Genomic DNA, 21,175 nt, shown 5'->3' with positions numbered 1-21,175 from the left:
TGGGTGAGATTGAGGAAGTGCCTTTAGAAGCTTCAATTTCCACTTTAGCTCATTCCTTGGCTCTGAAAGGCTCAGGACTGTTCCTCAGCCTGGCAGGATTCGTCATGGATGGACTAGACCAGCTTGTTTCAGGTATTGGGGCAAAAGCTTTCCTCTAGTTTTCTGCCATGTGCTTCCTCTAATTAGTCAGGATGTACTTAATCAGAGTGGCCAACTGTACAAATCTGAGATCCTGCTAGTGTGTTAAAGGAAGGGGCCCAAAGCAGCCATTGGTTTTTTTGGTTCTAGGTCCTAATCTGTCTTCATCCTAGGTGAAAAGAATAGCTTAGCCACCAAGGATTTGCAAAGAGATTGAGAATTTAAACCTCATAAAAAGAAAGGGTACGTCCACCAGACCATGTGTGTGTCTTCCTCGGAGTAATCTGTAAGGTTGTTGCCTGCTGACAGAGGACAGGACTCAATGATCCAGGTCCTACATCTAAATTACTCATCTCTCAGCTTTGGACATTCCCAGCAGAGATGCACACAGGAAAGGAGTCTTTATGCAGGCAACCTGCAGTCCTAACTTCCAGAAGAAATTTATAGATCCTTGAAAGTTCTCCTTCCTTCAAAGATAAGAATTAGCTGTCTGCATCTGTTCATGACTTCAAGAGTTCTTTATGCTATATATCTTATTCTTCACCTTGATTAGGAGTGAGAGTCAAATACAAGTAAGAGTGAGAAGTTGTTGGGCTCCCAGAAGAAATCTTAGCTCTCTGAAATCTGGATGCTTTGGGGAAGTCCTAAGGGTTCACTTATACTATACTATGGACTTTAAAAGTCTAGCTTTTCTCAAGACTGCTCTAGTTTCTGAGGAAATCTTTGTAGGATTTAGACCCTCAAATGAGCAGATTACTTTATGACGTGCTAAATTACAGATTTCCATAGACTTTGACAAACCATACTAATCTCTGGCCCACCTATATTTGCATCCAATTTATTATTGTAGATCAGGTCTTAGACCTGTGTTCATGGGCCACTGCATTAATAATCATTTCTTGTTATTTCCTACTTACCATATGCATGGTGTCAAAGAAAATTAATAGTAGTAAACTCCAGGATAATGAACACAGCGTTTTTGAGGAAAGGGCAATTTTGAAGCTTAAAATGCCTAAGTTGGACCAGTCATAAATAAACCTATGTGACATAATATGGAATATGGACTGTATCCTATGGAAGTTGGTGGGGTTTCTAAAATAGACCCTCTCTTTTCCTTGTGAAGTAGGAGGTAAGCTCATCTGACAAAGGAAAAGGAGGGCATGGGGGGAAGAGGGAATTAATGAACGGTGGTGAACTACCATTGGAATATCCACTGATGGAAATGAAAATCTCAGAATTATTGACTGATACTGACAAACCAGGTAAAATGGGAAACAGTAACTTGTAGCAAAACAATATTCCCAGTTAGTTAGTACTTAACAGCTCAAGAGAGAGTGGGGAAGATAAACTCTCAGACTGACCCAAATAGATATTCCACAGTGGATTGCAGCAGCAGAACAAACTACTACTTGATTGTTGTTAGTGCTGCTAAAAAAAATACAGCTGCAATGCTTGGGCTCAAAAAGAAACATCGGAACACGGGGGGAGACTGGTAAACTGGACAAAAAGGTCAGAGAGATTAAAGATTGAGAACTATGGGAAGAACAGACTGGGCAGAGTGGAAACAGAGGGACTTGGGGTTAGACAATAAACAGTTAAAGTTTAGATTTCAAAGGTGGAGCAGTTCTCTACAAAAGTGCCCAGGATGTGATTATGGCTAAGGTCAGCTAGAGAGGAATAGAGGTGAAAACCATTGTGGTTGAGGTCACGGAACATTAAATCAAAGTTGTTGAACAGTTTGGCTACTTAAACACGGATGAAACCCAAGAGGAAGACTGTGAACCATACACAAAGTTCTCAGTGGCTGTGACGGTGCCCAGAAGGTAAGTAACAGCGACGAGAAGGGGTGGAGAGAGGGAGGGACGGACTGCGTTTTCCCTAATGGAAGAGGTGCGGGCGCTGAAATCTCCTACCTTTGCACGTAGTTCCATTCCCAGTGTAGCCTGGCTTGCAAACACAGTTGTGTCCTCCAACAGTATTGAAGCATAAAGCATTTTCATCACAGTTGTGCTGATTTGTGATACACTCATCATGTTCTGAAACGAGAATACATTTTTGTTACTCAAAGAGAGATTTCTCAAAGACACTGTGTTTCACATTGCACCTTCAGCTCTGTTATTGTATGGTAGTTCTTTCAAACACAGACAAACACAAATTACCTATTAAAGAATAGCTCATATTTTGAAATATTGTCTACCCGTCTTGAAATACATATCTAGTGTACACATCCCCAGACCTTGAACGCAAAAGGATTTGGACAGAAGGCCCACCAACAGTAGAAAAGAATAGCAGAGGAGAGGCAAAGAGAGAGATTAATTCTCAGAAGCAGATCCCAGAGCCAGCTGTATACAGTCTCAGTGGTTAATATTTGGGGAATTATTCTCATGGACTAAATATGCCACCTAACTCTTTCTTGTAGCACAGGAAGGGTGACAGGAAAGGGTGTGTAACTATTGCTCCACGAATCCCGATCTGCAGGTTTCTGGAGCTGAAGCTTTGGGAATTAGGTGCAGTTAACACCCATATCCTCACTTGCAGGCATAAAGTTACACCTGCAAACTGCTGGGGAAGTATCTAAATTTCTTGGTATGTTTCCTCTTTCTGTAAAGAAAGTATCACACTTCTACTAAATAAGACAAACTCGCCTTTATGATATGTGTAAATACATACAGACTTTTAAATGTACAATCAATATAATACGTCATTTAACTGTGTGTAACTTGACAGTTTGGAAAGCACTGAATCGTCTGATTTTCCCAGCTCCCCTGCAAGAGAAGCTGAAGCAATATCCTCCTTATTACTGGTTTAAAAATGAGTCAAGGTTGGTTCAGGGTGCTTAAGCAGCCTGCCCAAGTGCACGGGAGTATTAGTTAACTTTAGAATTCTAGCTCAGTGTTCAGCAAAAATGTAAATGTAAGGAATAAATACACTGCCTATGAGAAAAAAAACAAACAAACAAAAAAAAAAAACCAGCCCCAGCATTGAAATGAAGATGAGTAGGAAGTGAAACGCATACAAGTTAGTTCAGCCATCGAAAATCCCTATCACGGGACTACTTATTACCCAGGCTCTGACATCAATATTATTTAAGCCCCAAATTAAGTATACATTTTAATAGCCTTATATTAATTGAGCCATTAATTCACTGTGATGTAAATCATCAAAGCAAAAAAAAAAATTGCTTTTTACTTTGGAACTCTCTGTATTCCAAATGATATACATTATTCTAGATAATATAATAGTAATATACCTGTAATTTTGAAAAAAAAATTGCCTTTGGCATATGTAGTTGAGATTAGACCAAAATCACTTATTTCAACTACTAAAATAGAATGCTCTTTGTTTTATTTTTAAAAAAGTAGCATTTCATGGTTCTTTGTCCTGTGTTATACAAGCACACAGTTATGACAGCTTTAACTACAGCCCTATAATAAAATTCATAGAGATTATTTCCAATAACCTTTCTGAGGACCAAGAGATTTCAATCATTAAGGTTTTAGAATTGCATGAATAGATACCTTTCTATCCAAATCCCTGGCTCAATTTCCCTAAATTGTATATCATGCCACCTTTATTATCTAGAATTAGAATATTTCCCAGCTTTTAAATAAATTCATGCATCTTGATGACAGCATAGACCATAGCTGGATTACACCCAGGTCTCCTGATCAGGGCTACCCTTGGACACTATTAAATATCAGAGGGACCAGAATGGGCAGCCCACCTACCTCTAGGTTCAGCTGCCTGAAGCAAAATAAACCCACACTGTGAAGTTTGCAGCTGCTGCCAGTTTTCTTCCCAGAGCAAAGCGCTGCAGTTAATCTATAAATCTCTATAAGGACAGCCCTTCCGCCCTTTAAAGACAGCTGCTGATTGATTTGATGCTGTTTCCATCCCTGTCTTGGTTGTCTTCTTAATCAGACGGTGGTCATTGGGCAGAGGAAGGGTCTAACAAGATTCAGTTCAGCATCCAGTATGAAAATGTTCAATAAACGTTAAATGATTACACGACCTGGGATCTGGTTTCCTCTGTTGTCATTTATTCTCAGTGGCCACTAAAATGGATGAGTGGCTTCTAAGCAATTCAAGGGTAAAGACAGTTTTCAGGTTTCTAAATCTATCCACGTGCACCCGTGCACGTATCGTTCCTTGTAAGTGAAGTGTCTGCCCATGAATTCTGGAAAAATTCTTACCACTTTTAAAGATTACACTAAAATGTGTGTTTTGTGAAAATACCTTTCTCTCCCCATCCTGCACAGTTAGAGGCTTCTGATTTCCCTAGCACCAGATCCACGGCTCTGTTATTATTTTTTATCATAATTGTCTACTTCATGACCCACCTGGGAGTGGGAAATTGGGGAAAAGAATTTTATATATACTTTTTGTATTTCATTTCAGCTTCAAACAAAGATTCCTGAATAACTGATTGAAAGAATGAATGACCAAATCAGCGGAAAGCTAGGACAAACCTCCCCTGCCATTATCATTCAAGTCAATTCCAATTTGTTCAGTTGTAGACTAGATGCCAAAATGGAAAGCTATTGAAAAGCTAAACTATTTGCAAATCAAAACCACAATGAGATATCACCTCACACCAGTCAGAATGCCCATCATTAAAAAGTCTACAAATAATAAATGCTGGAGAGGGTGTGGAGAAAAAGGAACCCTCCTACACATGTGTAAAATTACCTACACTGTTGGTAAGAATGAAAATTGGCGCAGCCGCTATGGGTAACAGTGTGGAGGTTCCTCAAAAACACTAGAAATAGAATTACTGTATGATCCAGCAATCCCATTCTTGGGCATATATGCAGAGAAAACTCTAATTGAAAAAGACACATGCACCCCAATGTTCATAGCAGCACAATTTACAATAGCCAAGACATGGAAGCAACCTAAATGTCCGTTGACAGATGACTGGATAAAGAAGATGTGGTATATATACACAATGGAATACTACTCAATCCTAAAAAAGAACGAAATAATGCCACTGCAGCAACATGGGTAGACCTAGAGATTATCATACTAAGTGAAGTAAATCAGACAGAGAAGGACAAATACTATATGATATCACTTATATGTGGAATCTTTTTAAAAAAGATACAAATGAACTTATTTACAAACCAGAAATAGACTCACAGACATAGAGAACAAACTATGGTCACCAAAGACAGGGCAGGGGGAGGTAAATTAGGAGTCTGGGATTAACATATACACACTACTAAAATAAACAGGGATCCGCTGTATAGCATATAGCACAGAGAACTGTATCAGTATTTTGTACTCAATAATGGAAAAGAATCTGAAAAAGACTACATAATATATGTTTATGTATAACTGAATCACTTTGTTGTACATCTGAAACTAACACAACATTATAAACCAACTATACTTCAATTAAAAAAAGAAAGTCTAAGCTATTTTTCACTACTTTTACTATTGTGGTGCTTTATTTGATTTGTGATATTTCAAATAGTAATTAAGATAGCACGACATGTTTTGAAAACAGAAAATATTAATTCCTTTATATTGTCACTTAAATTTTTTCATACTACTTAAAATAAAGCTGGTTACACTTAACACTCACAATTATCGACGAATGTAAATTGTGATCTTAAGGAAAGCCTTTTAAAATGCCTCTACTGTAATCTCACAGAAGAATTAACTTTAATTTGACAGCCCTTGACAAATCAGAATGTGAACGAAGTGTGGAGCAAATATTCTAGAAGGTCATCTCAATAAACAGTTAATTATTGCTGCTGCACATCCAACTTTGGTCAAATGTCAGCTTCTACCCTTTCCCTGACTCACACATCCCCAAAGACTCCACAACCAACTCACCAGTCAGCTTATCCATTTTGAATATTTCCTCCAACATTTTTAACATATAATGTGTAAAATTAAATAAAATAAGGAGAGAAATATTAAGACAAAATTTAAATCAATATTATGTCCCAGAGTTGGAGAAGGGCATGTCAGGACGTGACTGTGAATGAATTCCAAGTTTTATTTCACATATAATGAAAAGAAGACATTTCAGGTCTGATGTTCAGAATATTCAAGTCATCAGATTCAATGCTATCTTCACATCTTCAGTTAATACGTCATGGTTTGTGTGACAGGACATTCCAAGTAATAACTGAGATTGAAACCAAATGTACCTCTTTCTAACTCTTTTCATTAAAAATATTAGCACCTAATAAGTTTAATAAAAATTTAATCATTTTTGTATCTATTAATCTTAAGTTTAAATAAAATAGAAAAAGAGGAAAGAAAACAATATCACTCAACAGTTCCAAACAAAAGTAACACAGGTGTCAATTATTATAGTATGTTATATACGGAATAATCTTATAGTGATAAGTGGCAAAGATTTGTCCTGTGTGCCCTAACGTGGTTGCTCTGCACCTTTAGACACTATGTAAAACTGATTTCACATCAGTGACAAGGCTCAGTATAGTAAAATTCCTCTATGGGAAAAAAGTAATATAATACACATCTGTATTCACCTAAATTCTGCTATGTATAACAATAATACTATAGCTTCACTGATTAACTCTTAACCTGAGTAAATTAATATACTTAAAATCATTTTAAGACTTCACACCCAAAAGGTCATCAGTCATATAGTCTAACATACGATTGGACTTTAAAATTGGTATTCATATTGAGCTGTTTCCAGGATGAATGCACTGCCTAGAGACAAGACAGCCACTCCAGAATTCACATAGCTTTTCACCCTAGGATTTCAACACAGACATACAATACACACAGCACGTGTTCTAGTCAAGAATTTCACTATGATACAAAATGCAAATTCTACAGAAAATAAAAAGTGAAAATTAATTTAACTATATCTACATTTCAATTCAATTCAGTACAATTTTCTTCAATGTCTATTGTGTATTCGGATCTTCTTGGAATTAAAAGTATGATTATAAATAGTAGCTACCCTCACAAAACATAGTTTAGCTGAGGAGATAAGACAAAAACACAAATGTCTTTAGTGTATGGCTTCATTATGAGAAATACTGAAGTAAGGAAATAATCTCTGCTTAAAGAGGGAGAGATCAAAGGAGGAAGGCACTTCTAGTTGGGTCAGGTGGGAAATTAAGAATGACTTCACGGAGAATGGAGCATCTGATAATGGATATTTTTTATGTACGTGGGGGGGAAGGTGCAGATTCTAAATTGAAACAGCATTCATGCACTTCACTTTTTTTTTTGTTTTTGAAATTGTGAGCCTTTTACAAATTTGAATGAACCCAAATTATTTGTAATAATCGTAGCTATAATTCAGTGCTTGCCCTATATGTGTACTTTGTAACATACACTATCTAATTTAAGCCTCATATTAATTAGGAAAGATTATTATTATTTTTCAGAACATTAAACTTGGCTTGTAGAGGTTAAGGATCTTACCTGAGATCACACAGCTGGTTAGTGGTAGAGCTGTGAAACCTCAACTTCTGACTCCAAAAACTAGGTTACCAATTGCTATGCAATGGGGCCTCCTGACATACTTAATGCATATGTTTTCTCCAATCTCTCTTTTTTTAAACCTAGTGTTCTTCTTTGCAATTATCCAGAGGTTTTTAATGCTTCACAATTAGGAAGTTATCATCTCTTTATTGTATTTTCTAGTATTTTTTAACCCTGGATAAAGAAGTTGTATGTATGTATGTACACGTGTGTGTGTGTATGTATGTGTGTGTATGTAAAATGGAATACTACTCAGCCAAATAAAAAAGAATGAAATAATGCCACTTGCAGCCACAGGGATGGACCTAGAGATTATCATAGTAAGAGAAGTAAGTCAGACAGAGAAAGCCAAATATCATATGATATATCACTCATGTGTGCAATCTGAAAAAAAAATACAAAATTGAACTTATTTAAAAAACAGAAACAGACTCACAGACATAGAAAACAAACTTAGTTACCAAAGGGGAGAGGACGGGAAGGATAAATTAGGAGGTTGGGATTAGCAAATACACACTATTATATACAGAACAGATAAACAAGATGGTCCTACTGTATAACACAGGGAGCTACATTCAATAGATTGTTACAACCTATAATGAAAAAAGAATATGGAAAAGAATATATATATGTATAACTGAATCAGTATGCTGCTGTACACCAGAAACCAACACAGCATTGTAAATCAACTATACTTCAATAAAGAAAGAAGAAAATTATCTAACTCCTTAGGGCAAAACACTTGAGGTTCTGTTCAGACTAAAATCCACATTTTCACACAGTTGAGAGACATTTTTAAAAGAAAAGGAAGACACCAATATGGGCAAGTACAAAAGCCTGAAAAGCAGTTACCAGCTCATAGAACTTGGACTCCAGCACTAATTCCCCCAACTCAGCAATCTCTGGAAGCTCAACCTGGATGCAGTTTGGCAAACAGACACCCCCAATGTCCAAGAGCCCTTTCCTGTGATACCAGTGGTCAGGCCCTGGTAATACCATCCACTGCTTCTGGATAATTCTGCTTTCCAACCCCTGCAATATACCAGACCCTCTGGCTGACACCTTTATACAGTAAATTCCACTCTTCTGGTGACAGAATGTGATACACTTTCATAGCTTCATAGCTGGCCCAGTACCCTTGGAGAACTTTTCCTCTGACAGATTTCTTCAGTCACAAGGCTTCTACTGTCTATACCCAATCTTCTACTTTCCCGTCCAAATCTAAAAATGTCAGGAAAACAGCAGCTATCCTAACACAGGGGTGTGAGTTCCACAAAGAAAGCTGTTTCCCCTTCCCTGACCCAAGTGTTTCCTGGAATATAAATTTACAGAGAGCAAATTCTCTCTAAGAATATGACAGGATATGGCTCTAAACCTAGTGTCAATGCACCTCAGGTCTTAACTCTTCTCTGATTATTGGAAACTGGGGAACAAGCTCTGTTAGGCTTAAGACTGAACAATTCTTGAAACAAGGAAACCTATGGAAGAGTAAATTACTCTTGAGAAGAGTGTAACACCATCAAAACATATATTTAGAAGGGTGGTTTATCTCAAAAATGTAGAGCTGCTTGGTTATTTTCCTCTTATATTTCTGTAGACCAGATTGTTTGCCTGAATATATCAATTAGGTTGGCAGAAGCTCTTCTGTGAGTTACGCTTATTTGTGTCCCCAACAAAGTCAATGTGTAGTTACGTGCACTGGTCTGTTAAGACCATGGGAAAGACAGCCCATGGGTCTGCAACTGAGACCTCTTCTTTTACTCTAAAAAGAATGGCAACAATGGTGACATAGACCATCTCCATTTCTCAAACTAAACAATTCTTTGGACTTGTCCATAGCTCCTTAATACTTTCACAAGATAATTATCCTGCGGCAGGTCTTTTCAAAACAAGCATATACTAAATATAAAGAATGTTCTCTATTACAACTCAACACTTTCTAGATGGTTTGGGTGTCTATCATTGGAAAGAACTGGAACTCCTTCCCTCCGTCTTCTCCCTCCCTCCTGCCCCACCACAGATACTCAGTGGTCTGCTAGATGAAGACACTGTGCTCACTGCCACCAACAACACATATTCCTGAAGTCAAAACATCTGTCGTAATGATTACTGATTCTTACGGAAGGTTGTTACAGTTCATTCTATGGTTTAACATGTCCTCCATCAACTGTTCTGTACTAAGACCCTAGTTAAATATGAATGACAAAGTGAAAATACAAGAAAATTACAAGCTATTTTAGCAAGCAATAGCAAGGAGGCAGGGTGATATATATACGATTTCCAGACAGCCCTGGTTTGAGACGTTTTATCCTAGTTTTCAGTGGCCTGAGAAAGTTAGCCAATCTTTCTAAGTTTAACAAATGAGAAAATGAAGACCTACATTAGAGAACTGTTGCAAAGAATAAACTTTAATCATGAATACAAACACCCTGGCAAATAATAGATACTCAACAAATATTAGTTATCTTCTCATCTGATTAGATTATCTACTGCGTTGGGAAAATTCACTTTGACTATATTAGCTAGCTAATGGCTTCTCTTTTCTATTTCAGTTATTTGAAGAAAATCTAAAATGCCTCACGGAATTTGTTCTTTTCATAATCTTTTCTGAAATCAAATACATTTTGTACACTTTTCTGGTTTCCAAAATGCCATTGAAGAAACTTTCAATGGTTACATCAAGAGGAAGACATGCCTCTATCATACTTAGCAAAAGCTGTTCATTTTGTTTCCTACAGTTACTTATTTACTCGCTTTATATAACAGAGAAAAATCTATTTTTACAATGGCATGTTAACAGAAATCTATTTTTACTTTTAACACTATTCAAGTAACTACAAGAAATTAAACGTTAAACTTGCTCAGTGCCTACATCAGGAGTATACCCAGGAAAACTCGTTTTTTTAACATCCAAGCATTTCTTTTGTTCATTACTCAAGTTTCCTGTTCACTGACCATACCAATTCATTCAACACTGAATTCTTGTTATCCCTCGGTTTGTTTGGCAACCATGGATTTGTTCAGATTTCTTTCCTCTGACATGCTTGGGTTATTTCCTTCTAGTCTTTTCACTGGTATGTTCAACCTCCTTTCTTAATCCTTATTTGAGCAAGAATCTTAACAACTGAAAATGAATATATGTATGTATATGCACGACTGGGACGCTGTGCTGGACACCAGAAATTGACACACTGTAACTGACTGTACTTCAATTAAAAAAATTTTTTAAAGAAAATAAATTTAATTTCCTCTCCCCAAACAAAAATAAATAAAATAAAATATTTTAAAAAAGAATCTTAATAATTAAAACACACTCAAATTTCCTCTCTGCCCTTACAGTAATTTTGAAAAGTAATCCAAATTTTGATTTTATGGCAAAAACTTGTTTTGCTTTAAGCTCTGTCCCGACACCCTGTAGGGCAACAAAATACTTTTAACCATCAGCCAGATGACTTTCATTTGTTCTTTCAACACACACGAATAAAACTTCTGCTACGTGATTCTAGCTAGCACTCTGGAAGAGGCAAAGATGCATGAAACTGGGGTTTGTGACTCCAAGAACCTTTTGAACTATTACAGGATTGGCGACGTGAATAGACAATCAACTGTGATATCTTGCAGGTGTTGTTTAGTGCTATCAGACAGAAAGTCGTAGTGACAATGACAATGACAACAGCTAATCCTTCAGTGCTCCCTACCTGCTATAAAGCACCGCACTAAGTGTTTTATATGCACTGTCCCCTTCGGTCTTCACCAAACTCTCTTCCATGGGTACTCCTATTGTTCCTAGTTTACAAATAGGAAGACAGAGCTTTCCCCGAGCAAATACGCATCTTGCCCAAGGTCATACAGTGAGGAAGTGACAAGGTCAGGTTTGCCTTCAGTGTTTAAAAGAAACTACAACCTATATTAGAGACTTAGAAAACAAACTTATGGTTACCAGCGGTAAAAGCGGGCGGGAAGGGATAAACTGGGAGCTCGAGACTTGCACATATTAACTACTATATCTAAACTAGATAAACATCAAGGTTCTACCATAGAGCACAGGGAACTATATTCCATATCTTGTAGTAAACTATAATGAAAAAGAATATGAAAAGGAATAAATGTATGTATATGTATGACTGAAACATTATGCTGTATACCAGAAACTGACACAACACTGTAAACTGACTATATGTCAATTAAAAATTTTTTAAATTAAAAAAAAAACTAAAATAAAATTAAAGGAAAAAAACTACAATCTTTAAACAAAGATCTCAAGAGGCTTAAAGAGGAAGAGATAAGGGTCCGAGGGCTATTCCCACAATCCTGGAAAGTGTCACGTAGGAAACAGGCCAAACAAGTGAGTCTTGAGAAAAGATCTGAAGGGTTTTAACAGGGCAAGGATAGAGATGGGAAGGTGCATCCCACACGGAGAGAGCACAGGTGCAAAAGACGAAAGCATGGGGTATGGTAGGACCATGAAGTGATCGAGCTGGCACAGCTGGAAAGGAAGAGTAAGGAGTAAGTGTGACTCGGGGCAGAAGCACAGCATGCTTTTATCTGGTGGGCAAGAAACAGCCACTTCCAGCTCTACAGTAAAAGGTGGCATAATAAAATTAGAGTTGATGTTTAGGGAAATTAACAGCAACGTGCAGATGAGGAGAGACCAGCTTTCCTGGACAAAGTGGGTGTCCCGTGTTAGCAAACCAGCTTTCCTCTCTCCTTAATCTTTCTTTCTTCTTTTTATTCTTCTCCTTTTGAATCAGAGTTAGATTATTATTCAGAATTGAGAAAGGAGTCTGTGCAACACAGAGGGAGGAAACAAAAGAATAAGGGCGGGGGAAGGAGAAGTGAAAGGGGAAGAAAGCAAACAGACGGAAGCCGGGAGCTTATTACCTGCCCAGCCCCGTGCTGAGTAATGGACACGCGCAGCTTCAGGAAGAACCACAGGGCACGGCAAGAACAGTTGGGAAGCGAGCACGGACATCATAAGATTCAAATCCCTTTAGGGAAGCAATCATGTCTTATTCATTTTCTACATCCCCGTTCCTATGCTTTTGTGGAACGAAACTGTGTTGAAAAGAGGGCCTGCAGTAGACGGAAAAAGTGATGGAGAAAGGGGCAGATTTAGACACAGAACAAACGCATCCCACAGTGAATCCATTTTCTGAGCCAAGAGGAAGAAAGGCATAAAAAATAACTTCAGGTTTCAAATCTGGGTGACTGGGAAGATGGTGGTGAGAGGAACAGAAGTGAGAAGGCTTCTGACTTTTAGGGATTTTGTTGTTCTGGTTTTGACAACACTGCCTCCTCTCTTGTACGTTTCCAAAGGTTTCTATGGTGAAGAAGACAGAATTAAGAAATCAAAGTATAAAAGCAAAGAACGTATTAGGAAATTGAATTTACTCTACGGATGGTGACAAGCAACTGAGTAAACACACTCCACCCAGAATCTGTCTGTTGGATAACCATCTAGATGCTAAAGCCTTGGGTCTAACTCATCAATCACCATCAATCACCCACAACATCCAAACAATGACTGGCACAAAATTGATCTCCGGGGAGTATCTGGTCATGAGTAAATCAATCACTATAAAGTGTGTCTCAATGTAACGTGCAAAACATTCAGAGAGCTGCTAATGTAAAATATTCAAAGTACGTGCTCTGTAGTGACAATTCTGTCCGCCTCCTGCTCTCTTTTCTGCTCCCGTCAGCAGCTGTGCTGTTTTCTCTACAAATGCCCGCCCCTTCCTCATTCCCTCACTCCTGGCACATAACCCTACCAACAACTACGCAGAAAACCATCCAGGTCATCAGAACAGAACAGTGTCGGATTTCCTACCCACAGATGAATCTGTATCTAAATATATCTGTAAGCCTTTCCTCCTCCCAAACCAGGAACCTGGGAGTCACCATAGACTTCTCCACCCTACCTCCCAGCCACCACATCCAGGGACCAGTTCATCTGGAGTCTACTTCCCTGGCAGTTCTTTCTCATCGCCATCCCCCCATCTCCATCTCCACTGCTCTACAGCTGCCCAAATTTGGGCACAAATTACCTCCTCTGGGTTATTGCAACAGCCTCATGATGACAACACTGGCCTTTGCTTTGTACATTTCCAAAGCATTACCAGAATGACTTTTCAAATAAAATCTGATCTTCTCTCTCTTCCCCATTCTCTCTTCTTCTCTCCTAATTCTTTTTTTAATGACATACCATCGTTTTTACTAGCCACCGAGTCACCACCTCCTCATCAAGACTTTCGCTGTGACACCAAACTGCATCATTTACAATTCCCGCACTGCATCAGCTTCTCAAAGATATCATTTACTGGGACTCTACTGGTGGCCAAGGATCATGCCTGTCAGTCTCTGTGTATGTCACATATGCATCCCTGCTTTTTGCCCAGAAAGCCCTTCCCCATTTTGTCTAACTCTCTTACCCACCCCTCCCCATTCAGATCAAACAATGCTTCCTTCTTCAGAAAAACCTTCTTTAAACCCCGCTCAGTTCAATTTGCCTGAGCCCCGTAGGCCCCATGGGGCCTTGTGCTTAATTCCACCACAGCACTTGAAAGGCTATAAAGACTTCGGAGTCAGGTCATCTCAGTTCGGAGCCTGGCTCTGCCTTTTGCTAGCTGTGATATCGCACACAAATTACTTAATCTCTCTACATCACAGTGTCCTCCTCTGTTAAAGGGACCTAATAATAGTACAGGAGTAAAATCTCCAGCAGGACCCAGGCAGTACTCAGTAATCAAACAGCTATTTCTGTAGTAAAAGTATGACGATTCTTACCAAACTGATTAAATAAAGATGAGAAATAACACAGTATCAGATCAAATGTTGCTGCTAAATGAATTATAAAAATAAAAACATTTGCGGGGAGGGTATAGCTCAGTGGTAGAGTGTGTGCTTAGCACGCACGAGGTCCTGGGTTCAATCCCCAGTCCCATTTAGGTGCTTGGTAAATGTGGATGAAGAAGGCTTCCATTAGGCTTCAATCTATACAACATCAATATTTTCAATTTCTCAGAGTATTTCACATCTGGTATTTTATACTTTACACTGTATTCACTCAAATCCATGTAACATGCTTGGGATTTCCCATTTAGAGCAGTACCTTGTAAGAGATCATGACCCTTAACTTCACACTCCTATGTTTTCATGTCAATGCTGCCCCTAAATTTGGAAAGAGGCATGTTTTCCCATTTATCGAGATTTATTGGAAAGAAAAGAAAGGTGTTCACAGTGAGCCAGTGAAAACTTCTACTGGAGAAAAAAATCACCCGCCCCAATGCCATGTGATCTATTCTTTCATTCAAAGCTCTAAGGCCTGCTCTGCTTTAATGCCTAGAAAAAAATCGCAAGAATAGAGAGTATGTTCAACAAACTGCACCAGAAACAAAGCCTCTCAAAACAAAATGCAACATGAAAGGGAACTTTTGAAATATAAAATTATCTAAGAAAAGCAACCACAGTATTCCATCCTAGAGACTCTTAGAAGATTTCCACACTTGGATCAGACATCATATTCTGACATTTTATCTTGCAACTTACAGAAAATAAAAGGATTCCTTGGATATTAAAGGATTGGGACTATGGGGCAAGGGAGATTCATCAACCTTTTCACTCAGGAACTTAATTTTTAAAATGAGCTTCCTTACAATATTCATCTCTCTTAGACAAGTTGTTGGAGTCTTCACCACAGCAAAATACAAGACATAAGACTCTTTTTTTATTCCAAAGGATTATATATATGTATATAGTTATTTTTATATATATACATATATATATATACATATATATAGTTCTTCAGGGTTTTTGATAAAACATAAGCTACATATAAAAGTATTTTTGCACACTTTTATTTCATGTTTCTCTGTGTACTCTGGGCTTCGTAGCATTTGAGTATCTCTGACATATTAAAGCTAGTATTTTTTGATATCCTTTAGTATTTCTAACTGCAATAATGTTGATTTATGTTATGAATATGGAAGTTCGACTATGTGTAACTAAGAATTGTAATTGTTATAGAATAAATTAGGCAGAAAACCTGTCCTCAGGATATTTATAGTTGTTTCTCTGTAAAATAATACACATAAATGTATCTCTTTATGTGTGTGAATATATTGTACATGAGTGTGTGTATATACGTATATGTATGAATGCATATAATTTATATGGACTAGATATAGAGAGAAGATAGGTAGCAAGCTGGTGACTAATTTATGCCTGTGTTTTTTCAGTTCTTGAAAGGCAGGAATCAGCTTAGGAGAATAGTAAAATCTGTCAGTTTTTCTGTCAGTTAAAATCGATTTTTTAAAATCCAAAAAGGATGTTCTCTTCTGATAATATGGTGAGAGTACCTCTTCTTTTTTATATTATATTCTTTTCAAAGAACTCGAAATGGCTTTGATTTCAAACCTTATTCTGAATCACCTACTTTTACTTGATGAGTTTCCTTCAAATGCAGTAATTCTTCTCTCAGTTTCTCCCAGAGGAGATCCCTTGCCCCCAGGAATCTTGGAAAGTGTTCAAAGGAGTTTAAGAAAGACTTCATTCTGCCATCCCACCATTCACTCTCCTTGAATGGTATGCACGCCACCTCAACAAGCCAGCAAGCAGACAGCTCTTCCCTTGTTACGTGCGTCATAGGTCCTCAAGCCTTTTGGCTTCTGGGATCCCAATCGGACTGCTGTTCAGATGTGAATAGAAACCTGACCTCAAAATCAGAAGATGTGCAGCAGTAAGGGACAGCTGAATAACAAGCAGGGCTGGGTCCCTGCCCCCCACCCATCCTAACTTTCTTTCCTTTCCCTTCTGGTTTCACGGCTTGCCTTCTTACCTCTCGGTTTCTTGCCCGTATTTCCCAGGGAAAGCTTAACTTACTTTCCTCTACAATGTACACATTCTACGTTCCTTTATTCTTCCACAGCATGAATTTAAAAAATCAAAAAAACCTGTAACTTCTAATCTTCTCCCTGACTGCCAGTGTGTTTTAATTATAATCGGCAATGTCCGGCTCTGGGGAAAACACATGCCCTTTGTATTCACAGATCTTATTCCTCCCTCCTCTAATTACACCCAGCACCCTCCCTCATCACTGCCTGCCTTCCTTCCCTCCTTTCACTGGGGGTCCAGATCTAGTTCAACTGGCAAGTTAGTTAGTGCCTTTAAAGGTTCCCCCCTTGAGTGCTACTTAAGCATGTTCCACGTATCCTCCCACAAATGATAAAATCCATTCACTCACTCAGAATGTCCCTTTAAGATAAAGGGGGACAAAAGGAGGAAAGCAAGAAGGCAAAATGGGAAACATTTCCAAGTTACCAAAGAAAAGCTGGCTCAAGCAGCCTCCTGGGCCTCTATGGCAGATTGACCAAGTAGACTGGGATTGACTTCTCTGCTGGCTGGTTCTGCTTCAGTCTCTAATCTGGACTCTGCATTCTCCATCCTCCATCCTCCATCCTCAACCCATTGTAACCCAAGACAAAATGACAGACTAAAAGTTATGGACTGGATGTTTGTCTCCCCCCAATTCACATGTTGAGGCCTAATCCCCAGGGTGATGGTATTGGGAGGTGGGACCTTAGGGAGGTGATTAGATCACGAGGATGGGGCCCTCATGAGTGGGATTAGTGCCCTTACAAAAGAGACCCCACAAGACTCTCACGCACCTACTGCCATGTGGGGACACAAGGAGAAGACTGCCATCTATAAACCAGGAAGATGGCTGATACCAAACAATGAAGCTGCCAGTAACTTGATCTTGAATTTCCCAGCCCCCTGAACTGTGATAAATGAATGTTTGCCATTTAAGCTACCCAGTCTGTGGTATTTTTGTCATAGCAGCCTAAACTGCCTGAGACACTAAAGCAAAATAATTATTTTGATAGCAGTTTTTTGCTATCATTCAATTTCGGCATGATACACCAACAGACGAAAAAAAGCCATCTAGAATGTTACAGAAGAAGCTTCTGGCCTGAACACTGAATACATGCAGACTTTTCTTCAGGTCTGGTTAGATTTATGCTAGTGAACTCTCTCTGTCCCAATTCAACAATTCTAGTGAAAGACACCTAGAAAAGTATTTGTTATCCTTTGTTCAGTCAAATCTAGCAGTATCATATCCCAAAGTCTTTCCTGAATTAGACTGGAAACTAAACAGGCCAGCACAAATGAAGTTAGCATTTTTCTTCCTTTGTGGTGATTCCTGCCAATTCTACAGTACCTAAAGTAAAATAAAACTCAGAGGTAATTTAAAAAAAAAAATGAAAAGCTATCAAAAGAACCCCAGTTGTAATCGTTAGTCTTCTTTGACACCTCTACAAAAATTCCTCCATAAATTTGAAATCACGAGATTTTTGAAAAAGTGGCCACATATATACCAGTATATTGGAGTGTATTCTATTAAAATGCAAATATACCCACCAGTAGCCTTCTTATTTTGGACAGCAGGCAGAAAGAGTCTTTCAAAACTTAAAATGCCCACAACATCCTTCTGCTCTCAACCCTTCCCCGGGTCCCCTCACTCATATTTTGAATAAACTCCAAATCCTCGCCATGGCCACAGTGTGCCCCAGTGCAGTCATCTACCTCTCCTCCTCCCAGACACACTGGCCTCTCTGTGTTCCTTGAACAGACAAAATACCTTACTGTTTCCTCCTCTTGAGATGCTCCTTAACACACGAGTTTTCATGGCTCACTCACTTATTTCAGGCCTCTGCTCAGAGGGCGCCTCCTCAGAGAGGCTGTCTCATACCTTTGCTCACCTGGAATCCTTCTTGTCAGGACCTGCTCCCATCTAACGTGACACTATGTAAAACTGTTTGCTTATCTGTTCATGGTCTGATTTCCTCATTAGAACAATAGGTTCATAAAGGCAGAAACCCTAATTTGTTCACTGGTATATCTACAATGCCTAACAGAGTATTTATGCCCAGTAGAAATGCAAAGAATTTTAAAAGGGAAATTGGACCTCAGAGGGTGTACCCTTCAGAAAATTTTTTACTGACCACGTGAAGAAACCGAGGCTCACTAGGATTAAATGACTTATCCAAAGCCATGTTTAATAAGTAGCAGAATGGGTCTGAGATACATTTACTTCCAGTCCAATGGCCTTTGACTATAAGACACAAACATGAGGGAGAGGAATGCCCACATTGACTTCCAACTTGACAGAAATGTAAACTTCGTGTTTTCTAGAAAAATCTCTCCAAAAGAGCTGCAATCACTTTATTTTTGTTTTCCTTTCATTCACCAGGAGTGAGTCCTAGTGTGATTTTGCAAATCCCAGAACATGAAAGCTAACGGGGTGTGACAGCTGGTATGTCCCATGCTCGTCACATTCAGTGGTCTATAACAGGGTAAATGACACAATTACCTGCTGTAATTACTGCTGCTGACAATACTGTCTCCCTGGTGAATGCTTTATGAAATTCAGAATTGCTTTTGCTGTCAATCCAATAAAAATTTTGCCTACAGATTTTGGGTAGTATTTTGCTAAATAAATGCTTAAAAATTAAAGCCCAAATCTAAATGGACATTTATTACTTACCGTAATTCAGGTAGTGTGTATTGATTCTGCTTTAATCTAATTTTTTCCATTGAAATGCAAATCTTTTTAACAAAGTTTTGCTTTAACTGAAGAATGCGTTCTCACTGGTTATAAAGATGCACAGAATACTTTCCAGAAAAGCAGATGCATCAAAAAAGTCAGAACTGAATAGATAGAGCATCCGCCAAAATCCTGGTCTGGAATGGTCTGCTGTGCACCAAATTTGTCACTTATTTCAACTGCAAAGACACTTGAGAATACATACAGAAACAAACAACGGTAATAGCTGACTGTTCTGAGCTTGGCTGCCAGCCAAAATCCTTCACAAATTACAGGTAGGCTGTCAGAATAAAAAATAAAAATGCACTGATAAATACTTGCCTGCAGATATAACTTGTTTCCCCTTTCTTTTCCAAAAAAACGGGTATCATTACCAAATTCTCATTCTAAGACTGGGATTAACAGATTGAATAGCTAAACATAGCATTAAAAACCAGCCCACTTTGGAGAAGGTAGTACAAACTCTTTGCAAACACATTCATGAAACACATTTCCCCCCTCCCTGTGGATAACACCAATATGTTACCAGAAGTATATGAGTAACCAGATGATTTTGATTTTGCAAATAAGTGGTTCCTGTTTTAATGATGCAATAGATTCCTGGAAACCATACCAGAGGGGCAGTTATCATTAAATGGAACTAATTGTGTTCTTATTGGGTTCACATGTTCTAACATAGTTTGGCACCATCAGCAGAAACTGATGAATAAATGGGTGAGGAGGTCAAAAGTAAAGGACTTGTACTTGATCATCAGCGTTGAGTGCACCCAGCAGTATAACCCAACGATGAGTAAAGAGGGCTGATATGTATTTCAAGTACACAGCGACTTGAAATAGAGATCCTCATTCCACAGCAACACAAAAGAACTGAACCCAACTTTTAAATTTAATATCTTCATTTTTTTGGTAACAAAATTAAGGTAAATAAGTGCTGTCCGAATATCGAGACGGAAGTGCTATGTGAAAATCAAGAAGGATTAGTAAAGATGAAGCCATGAATACCCACAAACACCTTGTATCTTAGTGTACTAAGATAGAAAATTATACATTTCAACATATAACAGCACGGAATGTTAGTTAATACAATGGGCATTGTAGTATTGCGTTTGAAACTGAAAACAATGGTCAATCAGTAAATCCTCTCTGAACTATTCAGACTTTGCAGTTTTGCAGTGGTTGCTGAAGAATTAGAGCATAGCCACCCACCCGCATGGTAGAGAGTGGTAAGCCACTCAGCTACATACACTATGACACAAACCCAAGTCAAAATGTGGTTTTATGCAGCTGAGATTGAGGTGGTTAAATCTGTTACTCCAATCTCCAGTCCCACTGGGTTCTGTATAACATTCCCCACCTTGAGACCTGACCTGGGTTATCGGGCAGCATTTTGTTTTGGGGTATCTGGACCTGCTGATTTCTCCACCTGTAAAGTCTTCCCCAGGTTCTTCCTCTCTCCTGACCCTGGTGAGGCTTCATCCGATCACATAATCTAAGTAGGTCCCCAATGCTGGTCTCTATAGCATTTCTACATAGCGAATACTTAGCATTTGATAATGTTCATCCACTTACTTGTTTACTAGTCTTTTAACTACTCTTCCCAAACCCCAGATGATAAAGTCAATGAGAGCAGGAATTCTACGATTAGCCTTGTGCCCAGACCAGAGCAGGTTCTCAATGTTTATCTGTTCACCTACTGAAGGAAATCTTGCTTGTTTTCATTGGGTGATTATGAATAAGCTGTCATGAGTATTTGTAAGCAGGTTTTTGTGTTGACATAATTTTCAAATAAGTTGGTTATCTGAGATGCTGAATTATATTTTAAGATTATGTTTAGCTGTTTAAGAAACTGCCAAATTGTCTATTTTGTTCTGCATTCTTTCTAGCAATCAATTAAAGTTCCTATTACAAACTGGACTAATGTATCCTTCCATTTGTATGCCTTTTATCACACTT

General features: G+C 38.4%; 1 protein-coding gene across 4 annotated transcripts in view; it reads right to left on the bottom strand.

Annotated features, from left to right (window-relative positions):
• The window catches only part of NELL2 (neural EGFL like 2), a 288,103-nt gene that overhangs the window by 82,292 nt on the left and 184,636 nt on the right, over window positions 1-21,175 (bottom strand). For all 4 annotated transcript variants that reach the window (XM_074374993.1, XM_010964165.3, XM_010964166.3 and 1 more), the window contains one exon: window positions 2,052-2,174. In XM_074374993.1, coding sequence (XP_074231094.1) covers window positions 2,052-2,174 — 123 coding nt within the window. The remainder of the gene's footprint in view (window positions 1-2,051; window positions 2,175-21,175) is intronic.

The sequence above is a fragment of the Camelus bactrianus genome, chromosome 12 (genome assembly GCF_048773025.1).
Source record: "Camelus bactrianus isolate YW-2024 breed Bactrian camel chromosome 12, ASM4877302v1, whole genome shotgun sequence".
Taxonomy (NCBI): Eukaryota; Metazoa; Chordata; class Mammalia; order Artiodactyla; family Camelidae; genus Camelus; species Camelus bactrianus.
This window is presented reverse-complemented; position numbering and strand designations above follow the sequence as displayed.